At 39.5% G+C, this 12,950-nt stretch overlaps 1 protein-coding gene across 1 annotated transcript; it reads left to right on the top strand.

Annotated features, from left to right (window-relative positions):
• The first annotated feature begins 10,830 nt into the window (after positions 1 to 10,830).
• LOC116335925 lies at positions 10,831 to 12,678 on the top strand. The gene is made up of 5 exons (XM_031759707.2): positions 10,831 to 11,123; positions 11,264 to 11,376; positions 11,584 to 11,741; positions 11,832 to 11,964; positions 12,038 to 12,678. The coding sequence occupies exons 1-5, from the start codon at positions 10,985 to 10,987 to the stop codon at positions 12,494 to 12,496; spliced, it is 1,002 nt and encodes a 333-aa protein (XP_031615567.2). The 5' UTR covers positions 10,831 to 10,984; the 3' UTR covers positions 12,497 to 12,678.
• Positions 12,679 to 12,950: the final 272 nt, after the last annotated feature.

Below are 12,950 nucleotides of genomic sequence, written 5' to 3'. Positions count from 1 at the left end.
AAGTTAGAAGGACTTATCACAGAATCTCTCCTGTGCTCCAGATGTGAAGTCTCACACTCGGATCGTGCAGCGATGAAGATGGTGATGATGAAGCCTCTCTGATCTGTGGCATGACAGTTTCTGGCTGCTATGTGCTTCACATGTGAAGCTTGGAGAAGGCACAGGAGAACTGTGTCTCTCTTAACAACAACAAAAAAACAACAAGAAAAAAACAAAAAAAAGAAGCCTAGCAACCTCCCACCTACCCACTCCACTCAACTCCCCAGCCTCACACCATCCAATGTCTATACAAATGTAGGGTATCAGCTGGTAACAGAAAGCAAGTGTAACATATGTAGTACATGTGTGACACTGCTGAAACATTTCTGTCCAGAAATGTGCAGTTATCAGCCAGTGCATTTATCAACCCAGACCCACCCTGATAAATGCACCGGCTGATAACTTTTTTTAATATTATGTTTAATTGTATTACATACATCATTTTGTTTTGTATGTCATAAAAAAATAACATAAAAATCTTAAGTCATATTTTACAGCTTCTTTCTGAAAAGGACTTAAATTAATTCAACAAATGTTTTCTTCAAAATAGTATAAAAATCATTTTAAAAAGAGACGTTTGCAATGTTTTAAGGTGTTAATAATCTGATCCTGTCATGTGTCTGTTCAACTTTAGTTTCTGGCACAGACCCCATTCTTAAATGACAAATTAGAAAATAATAAACAAATAAAATTCAAATTAAAGTAGCTGTTTTTTGTTAAACACTTCATAGTAGAATAAATAAAGATAACTAAATTATAAGCAACATATAAAATACGTGAACAATTGACTTTTAAAACCACAATCCTGAACCTTTAAATTGTGTTGGTTTGTGTTGGCTTCTTAGAACAAGGCTGAACAGCTGTTTCTATCAATATGATAAAAGTTAGAATTGAAACATGACAAAAGCTCATAAAAACATATGTTTCATTGAAATATTTGTCCAAAAATATAATTGTATACTTTTGAAGAAGTTTAAAGTTTATAACAAACCAAAATCAATAACATTTTTGTAAATAGTATTTCAAAATAGAGGCACACATAAACTGGCTTAACTGTCATTATTGCTGTAATTAGTTGGGGTTTTTTTTGTTTGGCTTTTTTTTTTAAAAGCAACCTTTAGTCTGTGTTGTTCTCTCAGAAACAAGGAAGAAGCTGTTGAACATTTATGTGTTGTGTGGGCAATCCTCTGGTCCACCCTCCCTCCCTCCCAGCCACAGTGAGACTGGGGCAGCCTGGCAGGATGTTGAAGCCTGGCTGAAGAGAGGATATGCCTGCACTGTTCATTTTAAACTGCTATATTTGATTTTTCTGACATTCATAGATTACTGTAAGTGAATTTTAGATTATCTGTAATAAATAAAATTGTCATCTTTTACTGATATTATTACTTAATTCATTTAATTGTATTTTATGTAAAAAATTCAAACATTATACTGCAATGCAGGGCGTTTTTTCTTAAGTCAACTTTCAAATATCGCTCTACTTTCTTAAGTCATTCAGAAATATAAAAATTACTTACTATATTCAAAGATCTAGATCATGAATCATCACAGGACAATACACAGTATACAGGGTCATGGTAACTATGGTAGGTCTTCATGACTCCAGAATGGAGACATCGCTCTGGCTGAGAAATGAAAATAAGGTCAAGCAGTGTGTTCTTCTCTGTGGTAGGGGCAATGATGACCTGTGCGTATCCCCTAGATTCAAACAGCTCCAGGATTGGTTTGTTTGCACTGGATAAAACATTCTCATTAAAATCACCACACACTATGATGGGGTGACAGTCCATGATCTCTAATGAGTCTAATAGGCTTACCAGGTTTTTCAGGAATGGCCTCAGAGTGTAGTCTGGAGGTCTGTACACAACTGCAATCAGAGCACTGACTGGTGCTTCAAGCTTTAAAGCCAGAAATTCAAGGTCAGTTACATTATGGATGTACTGTTTTTCATGCACTTGAATGTCACTTTTCACATAAACAGCAACTCCACCACCACTTCTGTTTGCCATCTGGGGAAAGTTTGTGTAGGACAGGTGTCTGTTGCGTTTGAACAAATTGTAATTTTCCAAGTGGAGACTCTCTGCATACAGGTGTGTTTCTGTTAGGCACAAAACATCTGCTAGACACAATTCATGGTGACTCTTAATGTCATTAATGTGAGCTGGCAGTCCCTCTGTATTATGATGAACAATGGTGAAAACGTCTGACCTGCTCAGTGTTTGTCTCACGTGTAGAAGAGGCATCATGTCATCAAGGTTGGCTTGTCTCATGTTCTCAAGCGCTGCAGTGATTTCTGGGTTGGTGAATATTTTTTCTCCTCCATATCAAGAAGATACAGTCCACTGAGAGCGTCACTCTACTGACAGCTACGTGAGGCCATGCCGGGCTCAAAAATGCTCTTAAGAGAGACAACAGCTGATGTGGTTGTCATACCCTGTACCTTATGTATTGTACATGCAAAGGCCAGCTTCACTGGGAACTGTCTTCGTACCACTCCTTTCTGCTTTAGATTCTCTTCTGCTCTCTCAATGTACACCATGTCGTCTGCTGGTGTGCGGTTATTCTTCAGATGTCTCATTATCCATTTTAAGTCCAAGCTTGATGATGTGTTGGTCATTTTCAGAGTAAACTACTCTAAGTAGTTTTCCAAAAGCTCCATTAACCAAACCATTTTGTATGTCAATGTTTCTGGTGAGCATGACACGAGCTCCTTCTGCAACTGTCAGTGTGTCTGGTAACTCGTTTTTACCTCCTTTGAATGGTCTGTCTTGAAGTGCCATTCTGCCAGTTCTAGGATCCTTTCTATAATCATCTGCATGGATGTCAATGATATGAGTATGGAGCAGAGCCAGTGTTGCAGAGTTGTGTGCATCCACTTGTTTATTAGTTGCAAAAATGTACAGCGCATCAGTCGGACAAAGGGCTGGTTCAGTTATGGCCTGTGACAACAAATTTCTATCTGCTTCGCAAAGCACATCCAACTTTCCTTTCACACGAATTCTGTTCAGCATCTCAGCAAAGACATCGTCTTTCTGACGCATAATCTCAGTCAGAGTGATCATCTGAAAATGCTCCCGCCACAGGTCGATCTCGGACGGGTCGTGCACACAGAGAGGTTTAGACTGTCGCACTGGGGTAGCTGATAGAAGTCTCCAACAGCAATGACTGACATGCCTCCAAAGGGTCTCCGAGTCCCTTTGATCTGTTTGAGTCTTGCATCTACATATGCAAAGAGATGTCTTGACACCATAGACACTTCGTCAATGACGATTATTTCAGCATTCAAAAGTTCTGATCTGACTTCATCCAGCTGATTGCCAAGTCCCTGAATGGGAGGTTTTAAGCTTCTAGGGAGCTTGAGTAGAGAATGCAGTGTTGTTCCAGAAATGTTAAATGCTGCAGTCCCAGTGAAAGCAGTTAACAGGACAGTGGGTTTGATATGTCAACGTCGTCTGCATATCTGGGCACTTTGCTCAGTATCTTAGATGCTTCTGAGTAGATGCATTTGATAAGATGTGATTTTCCTGTTCCAGCACCACCATTAATATAAAAGAAAAACTGCTCTGGATTTAGAGCACAGACTCTTTAATGCACCAGTCTCTAACTGCATAAAATATGCAGGCTTGCTTCTTATTCAGATTCTGAAACATCTGGCGTAACAATGTGGGATCAATAGCAGGGGGTTCCCTGATGGCTCTGACTTCTGTTGAAGCATCAGCCTGACGGCTGTAGTCGGGCACATCTTCCTGTTCATTTTCATTGTCTCGCTCTCTTTCTTGTTCGACAAGTGGCAACCTTACGAGATCTGATTCAGGTGCCAGATTACACCATTCATCAGTCACACCTCTGTTCTGCTCATATTCCTCAACAGCGCTCTCGATCTCCTCACTGTTTTTCTCATATTTTTCTCTGTTTCTTTTTACAATGTGTTGCACGTACTCAAGACGGTCAGTACCTGGTAGCTGTACACAGCCAGCACCATAGAAAGCCTGATAGGTTGGCAAAGATGGCGTTTTCAGTTCGTGGTCTGAACGATGAGGAAGGTACAGTTTAAGCAGTCTTCCGTAATATTGCTCTGGATGTTTTTCTTGTGAGCAGCGGTGAAATCTGATGATAGCAGGCTTATCGTTTTTGCGCCTTTGCACAAATCCCATCACATTGAGAAGGGGCAAAACATCTTTACCTTTTGTCTGTTGGCCATACACAATCCTGCAAGTAGCAGCAAAGTCTGCCATGCACATCTCCTCATACTCTGGAGTTTCAGGTCTGGCTTTGTATTTGTCATTCAAAGATGTCATCCAAACATTGGAAGACTCAGGTGTTGTGTTGTCCAGAACTGACAGGGGCGACTCATTTTCACTGGATTATCATCAGTTGGTATGAATATTACAACACGTGAACATTGCTTCATGTGAAGACCACATGCACGAGCAACACACTCCTGCGCACTGATCTCTCGCTTCTTTGAATATGCCTGCATGACGGCTCTCATTTCATCAAACTCATTTACACTGTCCTTATGGGAGTTCTCAATGACAGTTTTCAGGTACTCAGATAGCCGCCCTCTTTTTGATATATATTTCATTAAATAATTTGCAGCTCCGAAAGCATCTAGAACAAAGCTTATGTCGATATTACTGTTCCAGGCTTCAAGCAGATGTGGATTATAGCCGTTTATCCAAGAGTCTTTTGGATCACGCTTTAGTATGATCGTACTCCTTGTGTTCATTTTATTCAGGTATCGCTCATATTCTGCATGTGTCAACTTGCATCGAGCCAAGAGCTGCTCTAAACTCATGGAAGCAGTTTCAGGTTCATTCAGTAGCTGGTTCAGTGGTCTGAGCTTGTTCTTTGCTGTTTCTACCTCCAGTTCATCATCCTCACTGGGTCTTGTGATCATTGTCTCATTGCAGGGTGGTTCGGGTGCCGTTTTGGTTTTCCCAGAGCTTAAACTCCTAAAGCACGTCTTTGTGTGGTTCTTACTGTGGCTCTGCAGGAGATAAGAGTAAATCTCTGAATAATGCTTCAACTCTCTTGTCAAACATGCGCATTGTTGTGACAGGATTGCTTCTCAGGATGTCACACTTTGCTGACCAGTCGAGCCCTTCAAAATTGACTTGTTCACCTTGCTGCCTTGTTATTGCCTCAATCACTTCAGGCCAGCGCATTTCAGCAGCTGAAAATGTGCAAAAGAACGTGGGAGTTCCCAACTGTCTGATCATGGCAAAAAGATCTCTTGTTGTTTTCTCCCAATAGGCTGGGGTTCCTCTCAGAGGCTGCATGAATCTCACTGCATCTTTATTTCGCACCAGTTTCTCCACCTCATGTTTATCTTGTAACATGCCTGAGGTTATTTTTCTCCCATCTCTGGTCAGAGGCTTTGCCTTCCTTAACTGGATTGTCATGCTGGAAGTAGCCAAGTGTATTTCAGTCACAAACTGTGCAAAGAACAAATAGTTTGTGTCTCTGGCAAAATGATCATCAATGCAGAAAAGTCTTGATTTGAAATACCCACTGGGGGATACTTTGATCAGCCTTCTTTCATCCAGTGTGTTTTGGCCTGTAGGAAACTGCACAGGGAAGGCCATGGCCTCCAGTTTAGGTGTTTTGAAAAAACTTATTGGATTGTTTCTCTCTGCAGGAGCAACAGAGTAGATTCCTTCACTGAAACATAATATCTCCTCAGCCACATCAGGGGGCTGCAAACAGGACTCGAGTGCAAAACCACCATTAGTCAGTCCATCTGCTTGCTCTGAATCATCTCTCATCTGCTCATGTGATTGTTCACCATCACAGGGTAACATGTCAATATCCTGTTCATTTTTATTTTGTGCTTCACTCAGTGCATTTTTCTCACAGTTGTCAATTTCCATTAAATCAGCCTCATCGTAATCGTCCTCATTCATGTTTTCATCATCCTCCTCCTCCTCATCTTCATCAGGAAGTGTTGGATCACACAGCTCAGCATCATCTCTGATGCTCACATCCTTATACTGTGGATGAATCTGCTTGAGTTTATGCAGTGCTTGCACAAGTTTAGACCAGCTTACAGTCTGAAACAGCTGATGACCTTTGTAAGACAAGCGTCTCTTCAGTTTTACTCTCATCACCTGAGAATTAATTCTCAATCGAGGCAATGCTTCAACAGTTTCCTGTACCTCTGATGGGACACAGACCACATTTCCTCTAATTGCTCTCTGTCTGCCTTTGGGAAGAGGAATAATCTTGGCAAATGGTATGCACTTGGCTATGAGATGTCTCTCCAGTATGTTGAGATCAGACAGTTCAGGTGGAATATCAGCAAGATCCAGTTTATTGGCAGCAACAAGTGCTGGCATGGATCCATTTTTAAGATGATTGTGGCAGGTGTGACAAATCCACTCTCTCTTTCTCTCATCAGGCACATTGCACTGCTCATTTCTGCAGTTTTCATCACAAACATGAACAAACTTCCCTGTCAAACATGTTGCAACCACATGTGAGTTTTTGACATAATTTGACGTTGTGCAGGGTCGCACTTGGTTTGGAAATGAAGCCTTGAAGCATACTGTACATGGGTATGATGGTCCAACTTTGATTTGTGATTTGAACACAGATATGGCCTCATTGATCACACTGTTGTCACTCTCTTGGGTTTGTCTGTTCACCCATCTGTATTTCCTTTTTATTTTCATTGCACATCTCATGTTGTGCATAATCCTGAATGCAAGATTACTTTGATACCTGTCTCGCATTAGTTGTTTCATCAGTTGTTTGTGTCTTCGTCTGAATGTGTTGTCACGTGCATAACGCTGAGTCACTCGAGATCTCTGTCTCTCTCTGAATTCTGGGCTCTCTTGATACCTTTTAGTGATATAGTTTTTTTGTTTTTGTCTAAATTCAGCATTTTCATTATAACGTCTTTTAACATATTGTTGTTGTTTCTGTCTAACTTTAGCATTTTCAGAAAAATATGTCTTAATATATTCTTGTTTTTTCTGTCTGAATTCATCATTCTCACAGTAACGTCTTTTCATATACTGTTGTTGTTTCTGTCTGACTTCAGGATTGTTTTTATATTCCTTACTTGTGCAAGTTTTTTTCTTTTCTTTGTAATCTTTATTTGAAGCGTATTTTTGTCATTCTTTCTTTTTTTGATTTTCCTTTCTCTGATTTCTGGGTTTCTCTGATGCCATTAATCTTCTTTTCATTTTGCGCCTTTGCTGTTTATTAACTTTTGTCAGTTTACAGATTTTCTGAAAAACTTCATTAGAAAGATCACAGGAAGAAATATTTTTTATTGCAGCATTTGATTGACATGAAAAAGCATCATTTGATGAAAGGTAATTAAACTCACTGGATGGTTCTTCAGTTGGTATATTAGTAAATTCATTCCGAGGAGCTTCATGTGATGTGAACTGAGTCATACAGACTTCTTGTTGTTTCACCAGTGGTGTACAAATAGACATTTGAGAGATCTCAGTAAGATCAGTGGTTGTGTTTCTCCTTGTAGTAGAGGAGTTTGCTTCATCAACTGTTATATCAAAGTGAGTAGGTGCCACAGCAGTGGCAGCTGTTGGTCTGCAGACTGTGTCTGTGATAGTATCACTCAGGTTGACTGTGCTCATGTAAAACTGCACAGGCTTCAGCTCATAGGTACAAGAGGGTGATATCTCCATCATTTCATAAGAATCTTGGAGCCTCTTAATCATGTCACTGAGGAGTGTGAATTTCAGCATCACTGCTGTACCACAATTACGTGACAGTAGTGGTAGAGGAAGACCACTGGGTGTTCTGGAGTGTGGGTCAAAGAAACCATATTTGCCTGATGTGGATCTGAACACTGCGATACACAATCCACTCATAATCAGTAAGGCATACTGCACATCTGACAACAGGCAACTCAGTCCTGCTTCTAAGCTGAGAAAGGTATCTACTGCTTCCTCTGGAGGTTCTTCAAATGTCCCATACCGGGAAGGCTGTGTCATGTCGACATGATACATAGACCTGCGAGCATCAACTTTGTCTGGCAGCTCATCGGTTGCCAAATGAATACTCTTGGGGAATCTTTTCTTGGCCTCTTTGTACATCACATCACCTTTATCCAAGACCAGATTAAGGTCAGCTGTAGTCATGTTTTCATTCTCATGAAGGAAAGCAAGAAATGTGAGTTACATGTGCACTGACTGTTTCTGGAGTCTCCATATTTGGGATGAGCCTGGCTGTGAGATGCACAGACATGTGTTACAGAGGGCTGGTTTTCAAGGTTCACTCTTTCTGCATTAGACGGTCCTGCCACATCACTGTGACAGCCTCTTTTCAAAAAATCAGTATAACCCACCTGTGGGGCACTTGATACCTCATGTTGGTCTCTATGGTATACCTGATGTTCATTAAATTCATGCTGCAGTCCAATCTTTACAGCATCAGCATAGGATATCTGTTGTACATGTGCAGGAACATGTCGACCTGCCTGTTTGACACTTTCAGCATTGGTCTTTGCAGACACACTGTCTTCTGCAGAGCTCTGAGGAAAATCATACTCAGGTTTTTCAAATGTTGGTACTTTGTGAAACTCATGGAACTTCTTCCAGCGTTGTTTTGCAGCTTGTGACTTTTTCTGCTTCTTTGGCATTTTTACACACCTTTAAGTGTTTCTCTTAGTCTTTAGAAAATGTATTCAAAAAATAAGAGTGGCACACAGCAGATGTTTTCTTTGTCTTTATATTTCATTTTTTATTTCTCAGAAACAGATGTCTTTGTTTGACAGTTTGTTCTTCAGTCAAGAGAGTATTATGCGCTCTCTTTATTGGCTTGGCACAACTTGGCAGCAAGCCCAGAATGAAAAACAGGTAGAGAGAAAATTTAGAAGAGAGAACAGACAGAGCAGGAGAGACACGGCTTGGAAATCACAATCAAACCGTGAATTAGAGTTTTCTTTGTTCAGTTAGTTCTTAGGGTAGAGGCAATATATGCACTCTTTATTGCTTTAATGGCCCGGCACTTTCAGCAGCAAGCCAAGAGTGAAAAACAGGTAGAGAGAAAATTTAGCAGAGAGAACAGACAGAGCAGGAGAGACACGGCTTGGAAATTACCATCAAACCGTAATAAGAGTTTTGGTTTGGCAACTGAGCAACAAACCACAGAGTGAAATACAGATGGAAAGAAGGTAGAGACAACAGGTGGAGCAGGACAGAAGATAGAGGGGATGGGGGGTTGGGATGTGAGAGAGAAGACTGGAGATCTCGTCCTTGTTCTTCTTCTGCACACAGAACAAAAATATGAAGACAAAAATTAATCGGACTAAATTAATATCACATGGTAATTGTGTTTACAGCAACTGTAACAGAACAAAACAAATATTCAAGCTAAACTGTTGTTGGCTGCCATGTGCAAAAAGTTTTTGTGTACTTTTTTTAAAAGAAAAAAATATAAGATTGTCAACTTGGAATTAAAGGAGTTTGAATATAAATTTTATTAAATTCAATAATAATATTTTTTGAATAAAAATATTTGATTGAAATCATTGTTTGATAATTTGACTTAGTCATTGTTCATGATTGAATGAATCGTTAACTAATCACATGAAGTGTGACAACAAACATGTACGAAAAAAGATATTTTAGCCCAACTGTTAAGCTGCACATATGTGTATTTATTATAAAATTTTTCTTAAAAGATCTAAAACACAGTTAGAACCCATCACTTTACTGTTTACAATAGTCAGATTGTGTTTTTATTTTGGTCTACTTCTCTTAGAGTATGTCCATACCTACCAGGCAAAGTACTGATGTCAGTCAGGTTCCTGAAAGTGTAAGAGGAAAAATAATATGTTAGTTGCCTGTATAGTATTATCATACAAGCATAACTACAGTCAGCAGGTTAATCATACAGTATTATAGCTTGCCAACTGAAACAGCAGCCATTTTATAATTCCAATTAACTTAAGTATTTCCAGTAGACTATAGACTGCTGCTAGCGTTAGCAACACTAGCATTGCTGCTAGCAGTGGCATTGTTGCTAGCACTAGCACTCTTACTGCTAAAACTGAGCCGCAGTGGCAATAATAAAACTCATTTGTTACTCTTGTCTCACTGACCACCAATAACTAGCACAGGGATATCACAGGAATACTCTTCTTGACAGCTAATAACTGCTAAGGCTAGGGTTAGCATTGTCGCTAGCATTAGCATTGTCGCTAGCATTAGCATTGAAGCTAGCGTTAGCATTGTCGCTAGCATTAGCATTGAAGCTAGCATTAGCAATGCTGCTAATAGTAAAACTTCATAAACCTTTATAAATAATAGCAAAGGTCGTTCTTTTTATCTCTTTCTTTATTCTTTGAACTCTGTTAACTTTAGAAGCAATCCGGTTGTTCAGTCTGACGTCACGGATGACGTTGCTGCTATTTCCGGGCCTAAGTGCTCCTCCAGAAACAACGATGGCGGAGCCAGTGACTTTGTTCACGATTACCTCCTTCTTTAGCAAAGTACCAATTAGGGTTAAAAAGGGTCTTAATTCCTTCAACTCTAGTAAAGTGGTCAGTGTAACCGTTCTCCCAGGCGGAATTATAAAGGGAAGTGTCCAGGCATCCATGAAAAAGAAGATTTACAATGTTGAGGTGAGCTAGGAGTAAGCTAGCTAGCCGACGATTAAACATGAGATTTCTGTATTCTGATGTATTTCATAAAGCACACACACGTACAGCAATGCTATAACAGTGGAAGTAAACGAAGATGGAAATCTACATAACATGGAGGTTTTGGAGAGTTAGTAATGTTAGCCTAGTACCAGATACATTACCCTAGTTAACCTAGTACCAGTACACAGAGCAGCGCTGCAAGTGTTTGTTAGAATGTTTAGGGTAAGCATTAACTTTCTTTCAATGTAGGTGCATGTTGAGGGTCAGTCAGTCAGGTTCAGCTCCTGTGAGTGCCCGATTGGCAATGATAAGTGCCATCATATGGCGGCATTGTTGATTTGGGTGGAGAAGAATGTATCTCGCACTGACGTGGAATGTGTGTGGAAGAGGGTAAAATCATCCAAAGCAGAAGAAATTACTGCCAAGAGAGTGTCTGTGATGACACCATCAACAACACAAGGTCAGTTATTTATTTAAAATTTGCTCTTTGAATTAATTATAATAATTATTTTCTTAACTTTTTAAAAAGCATTGTGTTTTATATGCTAAAATTATTATTTATTTTGATTACTAAAAGCATTTTTTTATTTTATTTTTCAGCTGGAATCAAAAGACCTGTCACCCAGGAGGACAAGGAATGGGCAGCGGCATCCCTATCGAAATTTCAGCGTTTTACTGGGATGGGGTGGATTTTGAGTCCTGAATACTCCCAGGTACTTTGACATTTACTTTAACATGTGGTATAAATTGTACATGTATGTAAACTCTTGTAAACTACATACATCAGACTGTTTGCCTCCACTGTCCCCACTTTATTTTTTAAATGTATTTGATATACTCTGTACCTGACTTTGTCTATTCTGTGGTCAAAATTGCTTGGTTCCATTAAAACCTTTAAAATCCTTTTGCTTTAAATCTAGACTAAACCAGCCAAGACATTTGATGGAGTGCTGAGGAACCTGGGATTTCCCCAAGCAGAAGACAAGGCTCGTTATCTCTTGGCATCACTGGCTGTGTCTGACGAAGAGAAGAAACAGATCGAGGAAGCAACAGTTGGGCAAACGAAGAATGCATTGTGGTAAGAAAGTGCTTTGAAATTAATTCTGTTAAGTGTTAAGTAAGAAATTTTAGTTAACTGTGTCTCTTAATTTGTGTTTCTTTATAAAAGGTCAGCATATCGCAAGAAGAGAATCACAGCCAGCAACTTCGGTTTGGTCCTGAGTGCAGTCCAGCGACGCTCATACCCCCCTTCCTTATTTAAGACTCTGCTTGGACAGTACAACCTGACAGAAGGATCTAAAGTAAGTTATTAGTAAAAAGGGTCTGTGCATCTAAGAATTCCTTTATGACTAAGTTGTATTTTCATCCCCAAAGGCATGTGATTGGGGGATCCTTCATGAGCCAAAGGCCAAGCAGCTGTACACTGACTGTACTGGTGCAGCTATCAAGGAGAGGGGACTGTTTTTATCTAACAGCGGCCTGCTTGGTGGTTCTCCAGATGGGACTGTCTCTAACGAGTGCATCATTGAGGTGAAATGCCCATGGTCAGCCAGAACCAAAACTGTATTGGAGGCTTCAGAAAGTAAGGACTTTTTCCTACAGCTGGATGAGGCAAGTGGTTCCCTGGTATTAAAAAAGAATCACAACTACTGGCATCAGATCCAGGGCAACCTCTATCTCACAGGTGCGAAAAGCTGTCACTTTGTTGTTTGGACTCCATGTGACTTTTTCATCTTGCATGTGGATAGAGAACAAACTTGGGCTGTTAACATTGAAGCTTTGGAAACGTTCTACCGGGAAGTTTTTCTGCCCCATATTTTATCGCAGCTTTGAATTCATATCAGCATGAGTAATTTATCAGTCCATATGTTTATAGTTAATTTTAAAACTATTTGTAAATATTTGTAAATTGTACATTTTTTGTCATTGTAACTTTGTAAATATATTCAGATAAATTCTTAAATTATATTAATTTCTGATTTGAAAAACTAAAATGTTTTGGACAAACTGTTCCTGAAAATAAAGAGTAACACATGTATCTGGTATTCCTCATTTTAATTGGAAATGTTTAGCAAGAAAACTAGGCAGTAATCAGGAAGCTGGAATGAAATGAAAAATGTAACAAGCCATTGACAAAAACAGATTACAACATTTTACGAATCACAAATGAGACCATTCTCAATTTGAAACTATGCAACTAAGTTGTTTTTATGATGTAACATCCTGAGTATACACATAAAACAATCCAGAACACTTAGGAGATATAAATAATAAAAGTCAACTTATT

This window comes from Oreochromis aureus, linkage group 18, assembly GCF_013358895.1.
Source record: "Oreochromis aureus strain Israel breed Guangdong linkage group 18, ZZ_aureus, whole genome shotgun sequence".
Lineage (NCBI taxonomy): Eukaryota > Metazoa > Chordata > Actinopteri > Cichliformes > Cichlidae > Oreochromis > Oreochromis aureus.
This window is presented reverse-complemented; position numbering and strand designations above follow the sequence as displayed.

Excerpts from the sequence above, each read along its gene's own strand:
- LOC116335925 (XM_031759707.2), top strand. The coding sequence starts at position 10,985 with ATGGCGGCATTGTTGATTTGGGTGGAGAAGAATGTATCTCGCACTGAC. Across the intron at positions 11,124-11,263 it reads GACACCATCAACAACACAAG|CTGGAATCAAAAGACCTGTC; the intron begins GTCAGTTATTTA and ends TTTATTTTTCAG. Across the intron at positions 11,965-12,037 it reads ACCTGACAGAAGGATCTAAA|GCATGTGATTGGGGGATCCT; the intron begins GTAAGTTATTAG and ends TCATCCCCAAAG.